This window comes from Elephantulus edwardii, unplaced genomic scaffold (assembly GCF_000299155.1).
Source record: "Elephantulus edwardii isolate Elephantulus edwardi_28Jun2011 unplaced genomic scaffold, EleEdw1.0 scaffold00151, whole genome shotgun sequence".
Taxonomy (NCBI): Eukaryota; Metazoa; Chordata; class Mammalia; order Macroscelidea; family Macroscelididae; genus Elephantulus; species Elephantulus edwardii.
In genome coordinates, this window is record NW_006399901.1 from 919658 (window position 1) to 936837 (window position 17180).

Genomic DNA, 17180 nt, shown 5'->3' on the forward strand with positions numbered 1-17180 from the left:
TAATAAAAAAAGAAGCCAACTTTTCTGTAAATTTTCATTAAAATCACAATTTTAAAATTTTTTAAAAAGAAAATATTTACAGCGTTGAATCATTCCACGGTATTTTACAGGGTCCCTATGAGCCAGAATTCACTCGCCAGCAGTGTGAAGGCTTTTCTTTTGAGGAATACTGAATGCCCGATGGACTGTCGAAAGAGCAAACAAGTCTAAACTGGAGAAGCCGCAACCAGATGCTCCCTGGAGACAAGGATGGGGAAACTTTATCTCACACTCTTTGGGCATGTTGTCAGGAGGGCTGGAGGGTCAGCGAAAGGAGGGAAAGACCCCAGCAAGAGGGACAGACACAGTGACTGTGACGATGGACTGGAGCGTGTCAGAGGTCGTGAGGACGGCACTGGACAAGGTTCGAGTCTGTTGTTTATAGAACTGTTGTAATTGACCGGACCACGCCTAAGAACAACAACAGCAATCTGTCAGGGTACTTCATGCACAGACACTCCCCCTGGAGGCACTTGTTCGTGTTGCCAAGATGCTGACTATGCTTCCATGGCACTTCTAGACTGGGATGGATTGGGAAGGAAGTCTGGCTGCACTTGTAGACTTTATCCAATGAAAACCCTATGGATTGCAATGGTCTGCACCACAGCTGGTCGTGGGGGGACGGCGCAGGACTGGGCAGCATTTCATCTGCGATTACCCTAACCCAGGCTGGACCAGACAGTTGTCCCACACTTCTCACAGCTTCTGGGAGGGACTCCCTACAGGTCCCAGTGTGGACAGGAGAACTCCCCTTCACTGCGTGGGGATCAAGTTGGGAGAAATGGGGCCAGACAGAGAGCTAAGGCCTCACATACCATGGGGGGGGGCTGATTTGAAGTTCCTGCTTCTCACTAATAGGGCAGGAGGGAGCCATCAAAAGTTTGGGAGCGGAGCAGCAGGACAATGGTGACACTTTAAGCCCAATTTTCTGGCACAAGAGAGAAGGAGGTGTGATCGAGAGATATCGGGTGGGATTCTGACATCAGTGGCGTCCCAGTGGGGAGAGCTGGGATTCCCAAACATCAAGTGGGAAAACAGGAAGTAGGAAACAGATAAGGGCTGTTGAGGATGACGAATTGGGCTTGGAGGCATTGACCAGGTTCCCCGGAAGAGATCTGTGGGGTCTGTGGGTCTGGGATGAAGATGGAGGTTTGGGGCTGCTGAAGCTGTGAGCACGTCGGGGGCAAGTCCTCGCAGGTGGGACCCCCAAGCCCTCCTTCAGGCTGGCCTTCCTTGATGGGCTTTCTGTGGATTGGGCATCACCTTAGTTCTAATGAAGCACCTCTTGTGGGCCTATCTGCAGAGGAGGAAGTCGGAGAGGGGCTCACCCAGGAGCAGCCCTTCTGAATCAGACCCCACAGGCAGCCTCAACACGGGACACACACACGTCTCCCCTTCTGCTCCAGAAATGTGGCCAGCTTTTAATGGCTGCCCTCTGCCATCCACAGCAGGGGAGCCCACCCCTCTCCAGGCCTCATGCCCTGCGTGACTCTAGGCAGATGGGGAGAAGTTATTGGTGACCCGTTCGTGAACTGAGCTCTCATGGGGTGCAGGGAAGTTGACATGTTAAAAAAACAAAACCAAACCCCAAACAAACCAGGGAACCATTTTTCCAGACAGAGAAGAGCGTGGACTGTTGAACAGGATGTCTATGGTAAATAGAGTAAATTAGGGAGACTTCAGGGCAGGAGCCCCGAGAGGGTGAGGGAGGCCAGTGGGGCCAGCAGATGGCCCTTATTAGGAACTAGGAAAGAGCCTAGAATATATGGGTAACGTGCCTGGAATGAGTCTTGGCCAGGATTCTAGCCCAGGCCTTGCACAACCTCCATGTGTCACCTTCAATAAGACACTTCTCTCTAGGCCTTTGGGTACCAAGAGTCTCTACCCTATTTGTTCCTGATGCCTGGGGGCTCCACCCCTTCTCCTTTGAGTCCACCATTCAGGCCGCAGCATGGCCGTCACCCCTCATCGTGTGGCTCAGGCCACAATGTGACGCGTACAGAAGCTGCTCTGCCCACTCACACCACCCGATGCGCTCACTCGATTTCATCACCCTGGCTCTTTCAGACACTGTTGCCCTGGCTGGGAGCTCTGTGCTTGCATGATGTTGTGTTGTTGTTGTTGTTGTTATGTGCCATCAAGTCCCAACTGACAGCTGACCCTGCAGCAGGTTTTCAAGGGCTTGTAAATTGTAGGGGAAGAGACTGCTCGTCTTTCTCTCCACAGAGTAGCTGGTGGATTCAAACCGCCTGCCTTGGGGTTGGCAGCACGAGTCTTTACGGACTCAAATCATGTTAAACTCCATGCCCAGTTAGTTAATTGGCTCAGAGAATGGCGGCGTCACACCACTCAGTTCTCTGAGCCTCAGTCTTTCTCGAGATCTGTTGTTGTTGTTGTTCTTTCTGTCATCCAGTCGGAACCAACCCATAGCGGAGCCTCCAGCGGGTTTTCAGAGGCAGTAAATTGCACGGGAGGACACTGCCCATCCTTCTCCCATGGAGCCCCTGCTGGACTGGAACTGCATGAGAATTCATGCCCAGCGCCAGCCTGGCATTGGGCACACCGTGTGGGCTGTTAACAAAGACGTGGCGGGTGGCTCGGGCAGCCCTGCTCTCCACACGTCCACAAGTCTTCCTGCAGCCTCGCCTTCTCCCTGCCACTTCCTGTTTTGTGGTGGCTCCTCCGGAGGTGAAAAAAAAAAATCTGGTAGTGTAATCTGTAAATTGTGCTGTTCACTTGAAAGCTGCCCCTCTCTTCCAGTTCAAATCGAACAGCAGCTCCACTAGAGAAAGAGGGGAAATCTTCTCTCGCGCAATTTACAGCCCCGGAAAAAACTCACCGGAGGGGCAGCTCTGCATCAGACCCACTGCGACCTCAAGGAGTTTTAAGTTTTTAAGAAATTCACTCCCACCAAGCCCTCATTGGCAGAGAGTCAGGGGGTCTTGATATCGACACAGAGAGGTTGGATTGTGAGGCGAAGAATGTAACTTCAAGGTTGGAGGATTGTTGTTGTTGTTATGTGCCATCGAGTCGTTTGCGACTCATAGCGACCCTATGTACAACAGCCCTAAACCCTGCTCTATCCTGTGCCAATCGCACTGCCTCTGACACACCCATCCCGATTACCCCAGTCACTGAATCAATCCACCTCATAGAGGGTCTTCCCCTCCTGTGCTGTCCCTCTACTCTACCCAGCATGATGTCCCTCTCTCAAGACCTGTCTCTCCTTACAACATGTCCAAAGTATGTCACACGAAGCCCCAGAATCCTTGCCTCCAAGGAGCAGCCTGGTTTAGTTCTCTCTACGATGAATCTGTTTGTTTTCTTGGCAGTCCACAGTACATTCAATACTCTTCTCCAGCACCACAGCTCAAAGGCGTCAATTCTTCTTCTATCCTCCCTAGTCATTGTCCAACTCTCTGATGCATAACAAGTGATTGCAAAAACCATGGCCTGTATTAGGCGGACCTTAGTCTCCAGAGAAACACTGTTGCTCTTGAGTATTTTGGAGAGGTTCCTAACCACAGACTTTCCCATCGCAATACGTTTTTTTATTTCCTGACTGCTGGTGCCAAGTGTAATAGGGTTTTCAGAGGCCCGCCATTTCAGAAGTGGATGGCCAATCCTTCTTCCTGCTTTTTAAAACTTCTTCAAGACTGATACATAATTGACAAGGGAAGAGGATTATGAAGCACTTACTGATGACTTCAGTGGGGGTTGCACCTTAGTAACAAAACAAAGAAAACAAAACCCTTCACAAGTGGACCAGTCAACTGCCTCATGATCAACGGGCAGAAGATTGAAGGACGCATTTTCCTTGAATTCACAATCAACACTTACTAAAGCAGCAATCAAGAAATCAAATGACATTTTGCCTTGGACAAATCTACTGGGGGGGAGTGAAGGGGGAATAAATCTCTCTAAATGGTGAGAGAGCAAGGATGTCACTTTGACAGCTAAGATGAGCCTGACCCAAGCCCTGGTGTTTTTGATTGGCACGTACGCATGTGAAAACTGGAAAATGAATAAGGAGAACTGAAGAGTTATGACTCCTAGCAACCCTGTGAATAACAGATCTGGCCCTTATCCTGCCACGTGCCATCCTCATCATCTGACACATGTCAATCCGTCCCGTTGGTGGTAGAATATTGACTGGATCACGGACTGCCAGAAGAATAAGCAAATCTGTCTCTGAAGAAGTACCGTCAGAATGCTCCTTAGAGGGGAGCTCTGGTGGCCTAGTGGCAAGAAGCTGCACTGCAATCCCAGAGGTGCACGGTTCGAATCCACCAGATGCTCTGCCGAGGAAGGAGGGACAATTTCCTCCTGTACCAGTCAGATCTGATTTGACGGTACACGCACACACAAATAATAAAATAAAAAGAAAAATTTAAAAAAAAAAAAAGAATGCTCCTTAGAAGCAAGCATGGTGAGACTGGCCATGTAGCCAGGAAGGGCCAGCCCTGGACAAGGGCATCGTGGTTGGAGAAGTAGAGGGTCAGTGAAGAAAAGGAAGACTCTCAATGCGGTGGATCGACACGGCGACCGCAGCAAACGTGACAAGGAGTGACAGGATTGGACAGGAGCAGGAAAAGTTTCGTTCCTCTGAACAGCAGCCAGGACACATCCGGAGGGAAGCGCTTATGCTGCTGGGGAGAGATTGGAGGCATCTGGTCTGGTCAGCCCTGGGGTGACCTTGAGCTCAGTCAGCTGCCTTGACATTCACTTCACCTCATAGTCTGGCCTCAGACCAGCACTCTTCCACTTGCTGTTGTTGTTCTGTGCTGCCAAGTTGGAACTGAGGTTTTCAGAGTCCTAAATCTCGCGGGAGGAAATCTGCCCCTCTTTCTCCTGTAGATTCAAACCCAGTGCCTTTGAGGTGACAGTGTAACTGCTTTACCTCCAGGGATTGTGTTCCAGGTTGAGAAGGGAAAGGAGTCAGGGAGGGAGACTCCTACGTGCAGGCCCAACCCTTCACCCTGTCCACTGATCTGTAGGCTCCAGTAAAGAAAACCAGGGAGGTCACCCACACTTCCAGAAGAGCCACGTAGGGCGTCAGGTGAGCCCTGGAGAGAGGAAGCATGCGACGCCTGTGCGTGAGGCTCTGGGTCCCACACCTTCCGCCTAGCCCCTCTGTGCTCCTCGCACCCAGTTCCACATAGTCAACAAGCCCCACACTGGGTTTTCTGGGCTTCCCCAAGCCCCCTGCAGTCCCCTTACCTTCTCTGTCCCCATCGAAGGGACTTCACCTAGCCAGATTCCTTCCTTTGCTAAAGGGTTAAGATCATACCCCTAGAGAAAAGCAGGGTTTGATCCTCCCAGAATGGCCCCTGCAGGGTCCTGCCCCCCCTCCCCAATTCCACACAGTGGCTGTGGCCAGGGACGCGTGTCCAGTCACGTCTCTTACTCCTTGCTTGTCAGCTGTGGCCCCAGGGTGTGAGGGCATTGGAAGGGAGCCTGGTTTCCTGGGGGCCAGATGGGATCCCTTAGGCCTTTCAGGAAGTCATTTCCAGCCCAAGCTTTGTGACAGATGCTCTCATCAACCTGTCTGGGGTGGGAGTGGCTACAGTCTTGTCTGTTTCACAGATGAGGACGCACACATACACACACACACAACAACACATACACACATACCTAGCCACATGCTCACATGCAGCCCACACAGGCCAGCTTCCTCCCCTTCTTCTCATTCCTGAGCCCCGACTTCCCACAACCCCAAAGACTCACGGGAGCCCCATTCTGCCCTTGTCTGTTTGCCATGCCCGCACAGAGCCCCTGGCCTGCTGGCCGTGTGACTTCCTTTCCTGGTCAGCACACCTACGACCTTGTCGCCTACCCAGAGAGCTCTGGTGGTCTAGTCCCTAGGACTTGTGCTGTTAACCCAAAGATGGTGAGTGCCTCTCCAGGAGTTCGAATCTACCAGCAGCACCATGAGACTAAAATGAGCAATCTCCTCTCAAGTGGTTTTACTTCTGAAAACCCAGCTGGAGACTCAGCTATGAGTCGCTTCGGACTTGAAGGAACGGGTTTGACTTTTTTAGTTTTGTCTCCAGTGAACCCTGCTTCCCCCACCCCACCCATGTCCCCTGCCCACATAATCAGAGAGACACAAGAGTTTTGTTTTCAAATATATAGATGTTTTAAATATATGTTGACACAATATTAACATTAAATACACATCATAAATAGGCTTTATAAATATAAAACTGGTACAAACGGATAAATTAATAATGTCCTTGGGGACAGCTGTGGTTTCCACACGAGAAAATTCTGTAACATGCCAGCAGAGGGAGCACCTAGCAGGTGGGACTGAGGACTGTGTGCACTTGGACCCAGGGAGAAATGCTTTTGCAAGGAGAACTCAGGTGGCTGGGCCATTTGCACCGCATATTATGATTTACAGACAGTCTGATATTCAGCCTATGCCACAGAATTCCAGCAGCAAACGTAGAAAACTCCAATCCCCTTAGGTCACAAAGAGAAAATTGGTGTTCAAAGAGGCAAAGTTGGTTGAGGTTGGACTTTCAGATGGGTGCTGCTTCTAAAATACCCCCCTATATCTGTCTAAAAAAAAGGTTCCCCCAGACAGCCAGATGTCTGACCCGAGATGAAACAGAGGAGACAGCTCAGGTCCTGACCCCCCTCAGAACCAGGACACCAGGAAAAGGAGGAAGTCTGGGGGCAATGGCCCTGCAAGTCATGGGGAGGGCTGGAGGCAGTGGGGGCCCAGCAATGAGTCAGGCTGTGTCATCTGCCCCCTGAATCAATGGAAAGTCGGCCCTCCGTGGCCTCACCCAGTCATATCACCTGCCCCTGCTGGGAGCTTGTGCCTGGGAGTCCCACAGCCTGACTCTCCCTCAAAACCCAGCCTACCTGGCTACTGTTCCTTACAGTGGAATGGCGGAGGGTCAAAGGCTGTGGATTCAGAGACCCCAGGAGACCCACCCTGAAGCTCCTCCCCCACACAGAATATCCTCCACTTTTGAGAGCCACTCCAAAAACTAAAGTAACAAGACTCTCTGTAACCAAATCCTTTTCACAAGTTTATGAGGCACAGGCTTCTTGACCTTCATAGGGGGCCTAGGGGGCCTGCGGAACTGGCCCCTTGCGATCAGCCTGCGGCTGGGGCTGCGGCTGCGGCTGGGGCTGGGGCTGGGGCTGGGGCTGGGGCTGGGGCTGGAGCTGGGCTTGGGCCTGGGCTTGGGGCTGGGCCTGGGCCTGGGCCTGGGCTTGGAGCTGGGGCTGGGCTTGAGGCTGGTGTTCTGTCTTTGGTCCCTTGACCACTTGCTCCCATCCAGAACCTGTACCACCGAGCCCATTAAGCGGTGAAAACCTTGGAATACCCTGCAGGCATCCATCCGAAGCTGGAAGAAGTTGGAGGAGATGTGTGCGGGTGTGGGTGAGGGCTTCTGCCTGCGTGCTGTGCTCTTTGAACGGGTGATGTGCTGGCTCATGCAGAAGATGTTGTTCTTGATGCCTTTGATGTAGAGCATCGTGGAGTTCAGCGTCAATGAGCCCTTGGCCTGGGGATGATGAAACCCCTTTAAGCTGTCGCTACCCAGTGTTCGCAGGACCAGGTCCAGGCTGGTGTTGAGAGTCTCCAGGAACATCTTTCTGTTGAGTTTGTCCAGGGCATCCTGGCTGGGGAAGACCCGCGGAATCTCCGTGCAGTGTCCTTGAGGGTTCTTGATGTTCAGGCCAGGACTGTGGACCTGGGGAGGAGAAGCAGAGGCTGGGTGCTCGAGAGGCCGCCCCACACACGCACGCAGACCTGCACGGAATGAGGACCGACTCGACGGCCTTCGGCACGTTTCCAGAGGCTGTAAACCTCACAGGGGAGGCCGCCCATCCTGCTCCTCTCAAGCAGCTGGTGAATTTAAACCACAGAGTGACCACGTTTGCATTAGCACATTGACCCCCCCCCATGGGCTAGGCTACCAGAGCCCCCTAAAAACTCAGGAATTGAGGTCTAATTGGGAAATGACTGATCCTCCAGGGTCACATACTCCAGGTTGGGGGTGCTGCTGGAGGATCAGGGAGTAGCCACATGAAAGTGACTGCGGCCTGGGGGGGCGCTCAGGGAGGTGGCTGTGAGGGTCATGAGAATGTCTGTCTGTTTTCAAGGTGAGCCTGCCCTTGTGACCCATACCCCAGTCAGCCAAATGGGACGAGAGAAATAGCACACTCAGCCCCCGCATTTGCCCTGTTTTGAGGGTATTGGATCAGTGAGGGTGAGCCCCCATTCCCTCCTCCCCACAGAAAGACCCTTGGACCTCAGAGGTTCCAGGGGGCAGGTGCAACTCACAACAATGTCCAGGAGCCTGCTGGTATTTCGCATGAGTCTTGCTTGGTTCTTCAGCTGACCAAGAAGGCTGTAGTAATCACTATTGCAAGCACCAATCACCGACGTGTTCAGCGAAAGCAGTCCGAAGACCAGACCTGGGGAAGAGAAAGAAGTGTCACCTGCCTTGGCAAAGGAGTCCCAAGGGGCAGCCTTCAGAGAGCAAGGGGCTCAGAGGACTTACCCTTCAGTACTAGGCTTATAATGTGGCACCACATGGCATATACCTGGGAGTGCTCCTGCCTCTGGCACTGTGACCCTATGTCCCCGACTTAATAAAGAAAGGACAATGTGGCTGTGACTTGTAATGTAGTCTTTCAAGGGGAGGGGTGTCGCTCCAGCACCTATATCTTGCACCCATGGGCTGGGAGGAGTTGGGACAGGCATGGCTGCTGCCCCAGGACCCTGTCTCATAGTCTCCCCCCCAGGCCTTAGTGAACAGATCAAGTTCTGACTCACCAGCCCATGGAGAATGCTGGAAGCCCCTCTCAGAATATTCCAGAAGACAGCAGAGTTATGGCTCAGCTGCCCCCCACCCTCTGGCAGGCACATGATCTGAAGGGGCCTGTGGCGCAAGAGCCCGGAAGGCGATGACTCCATCGCCCCTTCCTGAGATCCATGCAGCCTTGTATACAGGCTGGCTCCTGGGACATCAGGGACCAGACAGCACCCCCCAACTTGGCTGCCACAAAGGACCCTGGCCACTGCCCCCCTGGTGTGGGTGAGATGGTGCATGTGGGGGTCTCACAGGACCACGGGGCCGTGTGAAGGGCCCCCTGGTGGCTGTATCCATAGCTGCAGGATGCTGTGTTGTGGGGCCCAGTCTACATGTGAGGTTCCCGGGGCTGGTGAGATTGAGGTTATGGGTGACGTCATGTGTCTCTAATGTGTCGCCATGTGGGCGTGGCTATCTGCGCTGTGTGATTGTGGGCAAGACTGGCTATCTCTCTCTTCCTAGACCCCCAAATTGGGGAAGAAGGTTCAGGTCATCCACTCAAAAGAGGCCCCACACCCCTCAAGAATTGCATCCTTTTCCTGCCCAGCTTCTGCAGCTTCCTCCTCTGCCTAGCACACCTCTGGTCTCCTTTTCCCCCACCCAGTGCTCCACCGACCTCCTCTTGCTCCAACATCAGAGTTGTCTCTACATCACCTTCTCCAGGAAGTCTTCCTGATTGCCCACTCCACCACCCTATAGGCACCTGACCCTCAGAGGGCCCCGCTTGGACTGGACCTCCTCGCTCTCTTCTTCTTAGCATCCTTTGGCCAGGATCCCCTGCCCCCACGTCCTGGAAGGCAGAGGGTACCTGCCTGCTCCCTGCCAGCACCAGTGGGCACAGAGGCAGGCGCTGGAGGAAAGGGAGAAAGCACTCACCGAGCAGCGTCCTCCACGTGAGCTGTACCCGCATGCTGGGTTGCCTGGGTTCTGGCCGGTGGCTGCTGGGGGTGACAGCTCCTGCCTGGGAGCCCCAAGGGCCAGCCACCACTTTATGCCCGCCGGGGCGATTGGCCAACACCTCGTGAGGTGGGTGGGGAGGGGGAGGGGGGAAGGCAGGCCTTCTGGGAACATGACCCCCAAAACCAAAGTCTCCACCGGCGGCCAATGGGCGCTGGGCGCGGTCCACGGCTGCTCCTCCTCCTCTTTTCTTCGAATTTGTTCTTCGAGGTCAGCCCCACGCCCAGGGATGATGCAAACCGCAGCCTCAGTCTTCCTGGGTGAGCAGGGAACTCGGGGGCTTGCAACACCTGTAGGAGGCCGTGTCCAGGAGAGGGGGCAGCCTGTGAGGTGGGCCCCTGGAGGGCCCAGCCAGCTTGGACCAGGGGCCATAACCTCCAGGACGCTCCTGTGGCCTGAAGTTGAGGGGAACGCCACATCTTCCTTCTTCAGTGCCCTCTCGCCCTCCTGCCGGGGCTGTTGGGACATCTCTGAGCGGAAACCAGTGAGCTCTGGGCATGGAGCCAGATTCCGGCTGGCAGCCCTGAGATTGTGGTCTGGCCCCCCGACTCAGTCATCTCTTTTCTCTCTCAATGTGCTCCCCCCACCCAGTACGCCTTCCCCACCCCTTCCTGACAGACTGGCCGTCTGGACAGAACCAGGCACATACAAGGAAGGGAGACGTGCTGTGTGACCTGGGGCAGGTTGCTTAACCTCTCTGGGCCTCAGAAGCCCCACCTGTCATATGGAGAAGACAGAGAGTTTCCTGGCTCACCTCCGCAGACTCATCATGGACATAAAAGGCAAAAGACATTTGAAGTGAAAAACAGAGATGGACATCTAATTCCAAGTAGTGGCCGGCTGTCAGGGGCGAGCCTGGAGGCGGTGGAGACAGGGAAGCTGTGAGCTCAGAGGGGAAGCCAAGCTGCTGTGGCGACAGTTGGGGACCAGGTTTCACTTTCTCTGAAAGATAGTGATCAATCGTGGGGCGGCCCTTGCTCCTTGAAGACCTTGGATTGTCAGTCAGCATGAACCACGCCCAAGAAGGTGCCTCCCCCACCAACCGGTTACTTCACCAAGGGATAAACTGAGGCCCAGGCAAGGGCAGGCAGAGGGACTGACTATCTGAAGCGCTCAGAAGGAGTTCCTTGTCCTGTGCCTTCAAGAGCTCGGCTTGGGAAGATCTGAGGAGTCAAGGTGGATTCTCCGGGATCTGCCGGGGTTGTCTGCCAGCTCCAGCCAGCAGATCCTAGAAAATGAAACTAGCCAGAAAAGATGAGGGCTGGATGAGCTTTGGCCCAGCCCAGCCACTGGCACCTTTCATGCACAACAAACTCCCGTGGGGCCCACTCAGTGCCAGCAACCCACACACCCAGCCAGGCTGCCCTCACCCCTCCCACCACTCCCTGTCACCTCAACCTGATGTTCCTGCTTGAGGCCCTTTCTATCCCCACAACCAGCCCCAGGGACCAGGGTTGGTGTCTCATCCTGAGAATGTCACTTCCCTTAAACTGCTCGTGCGGGAGCCCCCCCACCCCCCTGCCTCCACAGTCTCCTCGCCTGGGGCTGTGGCAAGCCTGAATCCTCCCCCACTTCTCATGTCTGGCCTCCTCTAAGCACAGAGGGGACTGAGCGGGGCAGGGCTGCCTGGCTGGTCTCAGAGGGGCACAGAAGTGAGCCTGACTTGGGGGGCTTCTTAGCACAGAGCCGACTCTAAGTGAGGTGACCGGGAGAACATGCTGAGGTTCTGGAAAGCCGGGGGACCTCAGAGAGGTTTTAGCTGAATCAGGAATGTGCTTAGCCCACCCTGGTTAAGGCTAAATGCACCAAAATCCCTGCAGGCAGAAGTCTCCCCTACTCTGTGGGAGATTGTTCATAAAATTTTCGAACATCTATTGGGATAAACACACATTGGAAAGGATGCTTTTGGAGGGAAGGATGGTGACAGTACATGCTACATACTTTGGGCACGTTGTTAGGTGAGCAGTCATTGGAGAAAGACCCCGTGGTGCTTGAAGAAATGGAGGGTCCGACAAGGAGGGGAAGACCCTTAACGAGATGGATTGACACAGTGAATGTAACAATGGGCTCTAGTGTGTCAGAGATGAGGAGGGTGGGGCAGGCTCAGATCTGTCATTCACAGGGTCCCTACAACAGCATGTGGGCAGGATCAGGCAAGGCTTCAGTCTGTTGTACACAAAGTCATGATCAACTCCCCTCAAGGGCGTAAAATAGCCCATGGGAGATGCCACCACCCTTCTCAGCATGGAGACATTCAAGGCTCCGGTGAGCTTCCAGCCAGAGAGACCAAGAGGAAAGGCCTGGAGGTTGACTTCTGCAAACCAGTCCTTGAAAACCCTCTGGATCCACAAGCTGCCACGGTTATGGCACATTGTCCACGGGGTGACTGTGATTCAGGGGTCCAGTCGACAAAAAGGGTCCTCCCAACCATCTGCTCTGGGCAGGCCAGGGCCAGGCTGGCTGCAGGTCACTGTAGTTCCTCAGTAGTGGACTGGAAGGCCATTTCCATCTCTCCCACCCAAGACAGTCCAAGCAGCGGAAAGCCATGGCGATGCTGATTAAGTGGATGTGGCCAAGTGGCCACCACCTCTGGGGCATTTGCAAGAGCTGTTTCTCCAGCTCCTTCCTCTCTTGGGCCGCCAACCACCTTCAACTTACTCCCTCCTCCCACCAGGTTGACTGCTGAGAGCTGGACACTGGATAAGGATGACAGACAAAGAATTGACACCTTTGAGCTGTGATGTTGGAGAAGAGCACTGGACATCCCATACAGATGTCTGGGAGAGATATGTCAGGGAGAAGGTGCAGCCAGAGTGCTCCCTGGGGCAAGGAAAGTGAAGTTGCGTCTCACAACCTTTGGGCTTGTTGTTAGGAGGGGTTGCCCCTTGGAAAATTACATCATGCTCGGAAGGGTGGAAGGACGGTGAAGGGGCAGAAGACCTTCAGTCAGGTGGATTGATACAGTGACTGCAGCAAAGGGCTCCAGTGTCAGAGACTATGAGGTTGGTGCAGGTAGGACAGAGTTCAGACTTGTGGTTCACAGAGTTCAGACCTGTGGTTCACAGGGTCAATATGAGTCATACTCGACTCAATAGCCCCTAACAACAACAAGAATAATTTTTTTTTCCATTTTATACTGGTTTACTTACAAAGTTCGTATACATTGTTTTTCACATCAGATCTTTCCCATTTCCTTATGTCACCCCTCCCTCCACCCATCAAACTGTGTGACCCTATGATTACACCCCTTTCCATCCTCATCCCTCAGGCTCCTACCATCAACAACAATTCTCTCTTTAGGAAGCCTGGATGGCTTAGCGGTAAGGAGTTGCACTGCCTACTTGAAGGCACAGGTTCAAATCCACCAACTCCTTGGCAAGAGAAAGATGGACAATCTCCTTCTGCGCAATTAATTAAACTGTCCCTTAAAACCTGCTGGAGGGTCATCGGGTCAGTTTCTACTGTATGGCACATAGCAACAGTAACACCAGCTTGGGGAGGCTGTGATGTCTCCTCTGTTTAAAAGGCCTCCAAGCTTCTTGCCCGAGGCCAACAGGTAGGAAGCAGACCACATTCAAACAAGGCTGTCTAATTTGCATGCCCGGCACACAGCCTGGAGGCCAGATCACCAAGCACGAGGAAGGGTTTGCAAGAGGGAGGTGTGATTGGAGGAGTGCAGGCAGCTGGAACACTTGGGGGCGCACCCCTGGTTAGGGAGCACCTGGCCAGGGAAGAAGGACAGAGAAGGTGGCAGGTGGGGAGCCCTGGCTGTCCATTCTAGTACAGTAAGAGGGAAGATGCGTCAGCGTTTCTGGTGAGGTCAGCGCCCAGTGACGTCCCTCTCGCCACCAGAAAAAGCTTGCAACACGACTCAGTCAGTATAAATAGGCCCTGACCGCAGGGCCAGGTGGCCCCCCCTCTTCCCGGGCCACGTCAGCTGGGGCCGCGTGATTCTTGAGAGGAAGGAGAGGACTTGGGTTCCTCAGAACTGCTCCTTCCGGTTCATGGTCCAGCTGGAGGGTGTTGCTTCTTCAAATGCAAAGCCAGGATCTGGAGGGGCCCGGGAGGTACCCGCCATGGTGCATGCAGGGAGCTGGCTCCGAAGAGCCAAGGGGCTTAGAGCTGGAAGACGTGGCCCCAGTCTGCAGGAGATCAAGTCAACCCCAGTGTTCTTGGCCCAGACACAGCCTCTTCCAGAGCCTCAGTTCCCCCACTGGAACATACAGGGCGACCCAACTGAAAGGTAAAAAACCAAAACCACTCAATTAGGGGGGAAAAGAGGAAAGGAGCTGAATAGGCATTTCTCCGAAGATGAGATACCAATGGCCGACCAGCAAATGGAAAGATCTTCTTCATCATCATCATCAATCAAAAGGGAAACGCCAGTCAAAACCACAGTGAGATACCACTTCGCACCCACCAGGATGGTTGTGATTGAAGAAACAGATAACAGAGTGGGTGAGGATGTGGAAAAATCGGAACCTTTGTGCGTAGCTCAGAGGAATGTGAAATGCTGCAGCTGCTGTAACAACAATTGGGTGGTTGGGACCAACAGTCAGTGCACTCACTCGGGGGGCTAACTGAGAGGTGGGGGGGTTCAAGTCCAAGGAGAGGGCACTTGGAAGAAAGGACTGGGAATCTACTTCTGCCAAACTGACCGTGGACCCTGGAGCACAGCTCTACTCTGACCCTCATGAGTCAGTCAACAGTATTCTATTTGCATCTAACATGATGCCCTTTGCAGACTGTAAATTCTAGAATTCCAGCGAGCAGAGACCAGAATTACCCAGCAACTGAGCCCCACAAAGCACAAAGCTCATCAGGTTGGAACCGACTCATAGCTGGGCCTCCGGTGGGTTTTTTGGAGGCTGTAAATCACACAGGAGGAGATTGCCCATCTTTCTCCTCTGGAGCAACTGGTGGATTCAAACCACCAGAGAGATACCGCCTTTGGGTTCGCAGCACACAGATCCTTACAAATCAGGTCATCAGAGTTCCCTTGATTTGCACGCCTACAAGAATTAAAACCTGGAGCTTGTACACACAGGCTCCTGGTGATCCATTTCATAAGAGCAGAGTAGTAAAAAGATAAACATTCATCAGCTAATAAATGGAACAAAACACTGTATAATATTCTGATACATGCTACAACACAAGGCTTGCAATCTTGTGCTCAGTGAGGGAAGCCAGTTGCAAAAGGAGTCTGCTGCTCGGTCCTGGGCCTGCAGATTCGGTCCTCTCTCCCAGACCCAAGACGTCTGTCAAAAACATGCTCCCCCAGATCCCGAGTTAGGCTGTGAAGCACCCAGTTCGATGCCCCTCTTTGTCTTTATCGAAGCCAAAGGTCCCGGAACAGCACTGTTATGTCTACAGCTTGACTCCTTGGAGGCAAGGATTCTGGGGCTGATTCTGGGGCTTCGTCTGACATACTTTGGACATGTTGTAAGGAGAGACAGATCCTTGGAGAAGGACATCATGCTTGGGAGGGTGGAGGGACAGCAAAGGTGAGGAAGGCCCTCTGTGAGGTGGATTGATTCAGTGACTGGGATAATCGGGATGGGTGTGTCAGAGGCAGTGAGATTGACACAGGACAGAGCAGGGTTTAGGGCTGTTGTACATAGGGGTCGCTATGAGTCGCAAAGACTCAATGGCACATAACAACAACAACAACAATCCTGATAAAGGCTGAACAGAAAGGATCACCCACAACCATGGAATAAACTGCGTCCCAGTGAGCAACGCAAACTCTCTCTTGGTGACTGTGGGTTCCCATAAACCAAAGGTGGCCCAGACTTCTCAAGGAAATGTTTCCTCATAAAGTTGCTTAGAAAGAAGCTCTTCCGGAAGCCAAACGCGCCATTTCCCACTCAGCCGGCGTGTGTTTCTTCCCTAAACACATGTCACCATCTAGTTAGAATGTGTTGGGAGTTTACAATGAATAATAAATACTGGAAACTTAGAGAGTGGGAGACAGTTGCCTAGGTCTGCTTTCGTTTATATAAAATGTTCAACCAAAACAGCCCCTCATCGCTGTTGAATAAATCCTGACTGCACAACAGTCCTCCCAGACAGAGAACAATCCGCCAGCTTCTTGAGGGAAGCCCACTGGCACCTGTTTCTTCCCACTGAGCGGCTGGTGGCTTCAAACCTTTTGATAGACATCTGAGTGCTTTACAACTGCACCACCAATTTCTGCCCTGAAATGTCCTGAGTTGTTTAATTTGTGTGTGTGCTCCCCGACATGTTTGTTCAACAACAAAAAAGAAAAGGAAGTTCTTTTTAGGCAAGCAATGGCCAAAGCTGTTCCTGGGGTCATCAGGAATGTCCCAGGCAAATCCCTGGCTGGTCCCCCCAGCACTTGATGACAATTCTGTGACAGCCACCGGGGACAGACGAAGGCGCCCGTTTGTGTATGTCACAGTGCAGCTTTGAGGGCGATTGGGAAAGGTGGCATTGCATAAAGCCGTGAGGTCAGGGCAAGGCCACCCCATTGAGGAGACCCCACAGTCTATGTGGCCGTGGGTTCGGCTCCACACAGTTGATCTGGGACCTGCTGTGTCCACAGAGCCAAGGCCTCTAGCCCCAGGGATCCACTATACTAGGTATCTGGATACTTGGATACTGGGTATCCAAGCCTTTCTTATACCCAAAGAAAGTTCTGGAAGAAAGGACTCACTACTGCTCACCAGTCTCTCTGCTGACCTCACACCGGCCCAGGATCCTCAGACCAGGTCCTGCTGGGAGCTCCCTGACTGACGGGGGGGAGGGCAGGTGTGTGGCCAATACATCTACTCTGAGGTAAAATGACCTTGGCCTGCCAATCTGGACGGCAGAGGATGAGGTGCTCCCCCTTCAGAGCCCTTTCACCTTTCAGAGCCCTTGGGTCCTTGGCCATGAGGTGAAGGGATGCACAAGGTGGCCATAGGAAGTCTGACTCCGCTCAAGCAGATGGCACTGGGAGCCAAGCCCCGCAATGTTACTCAAAATAAAAACAGCACGAAAGACAGAATGCGAAAAAGGAAGTCCGATGGCTGGAGTCTCAACTTTCCTCAGGATGACAGCATAAGATGCCTGTTTTGAAACATCCAAGTCTTGATTTAAAAATCCCCACAAAAACCCAATTTTTTGGTGCCCTGGACATGTACTGTCTGCCTAATAGTAACGATGCATGTTTCCAGAACTGTCTACCTGGTCATCTCAGCAAATCCTCACAGTCACTTCATGAGGCAGATGTGGCTGTCCTTGCTCTGAAGGTGGGGACACAGAGGCCATTTGTTGAAGGTTGTTGGAAGGCCCAAGCTTGCTACAAAGTCCAGAAGTAACACTGTGTTGTTGTTGTTATGTGCC

General features: G+C 53.0%; 1 protein-coding gene across 1 annotated transcript in view; it reads right to left on the reverse strand.

The window, feature by feature from the left end:
• Positions 1-10301, reverse strand: part of LOC102860955 — a 20020-nt gene extending 9719 nt beyond the window's left edge. Inside the window, exons 1-4 of the mRNA XM_006894877.1 lie at positions 9972-10301; positions 9753-9894; positions 8345-8478; positions 7095-7751 (exon numbers count right to left, since the gene is read on the reverse strand). Coding sequence (XP_006894939.1) covers positions 7095-7751; positions 8345-8478; positions 9753-9894; positions 9972-10301 — 1263 coding nt within the window. The remainder of the gene's footprint in view (positions 1-7094; positions 7752-8344; positions 8479-9752; positions 9895-9971) is intronic.
• Positions 10302-17180: the final 6879 nt, after the last annotated feature.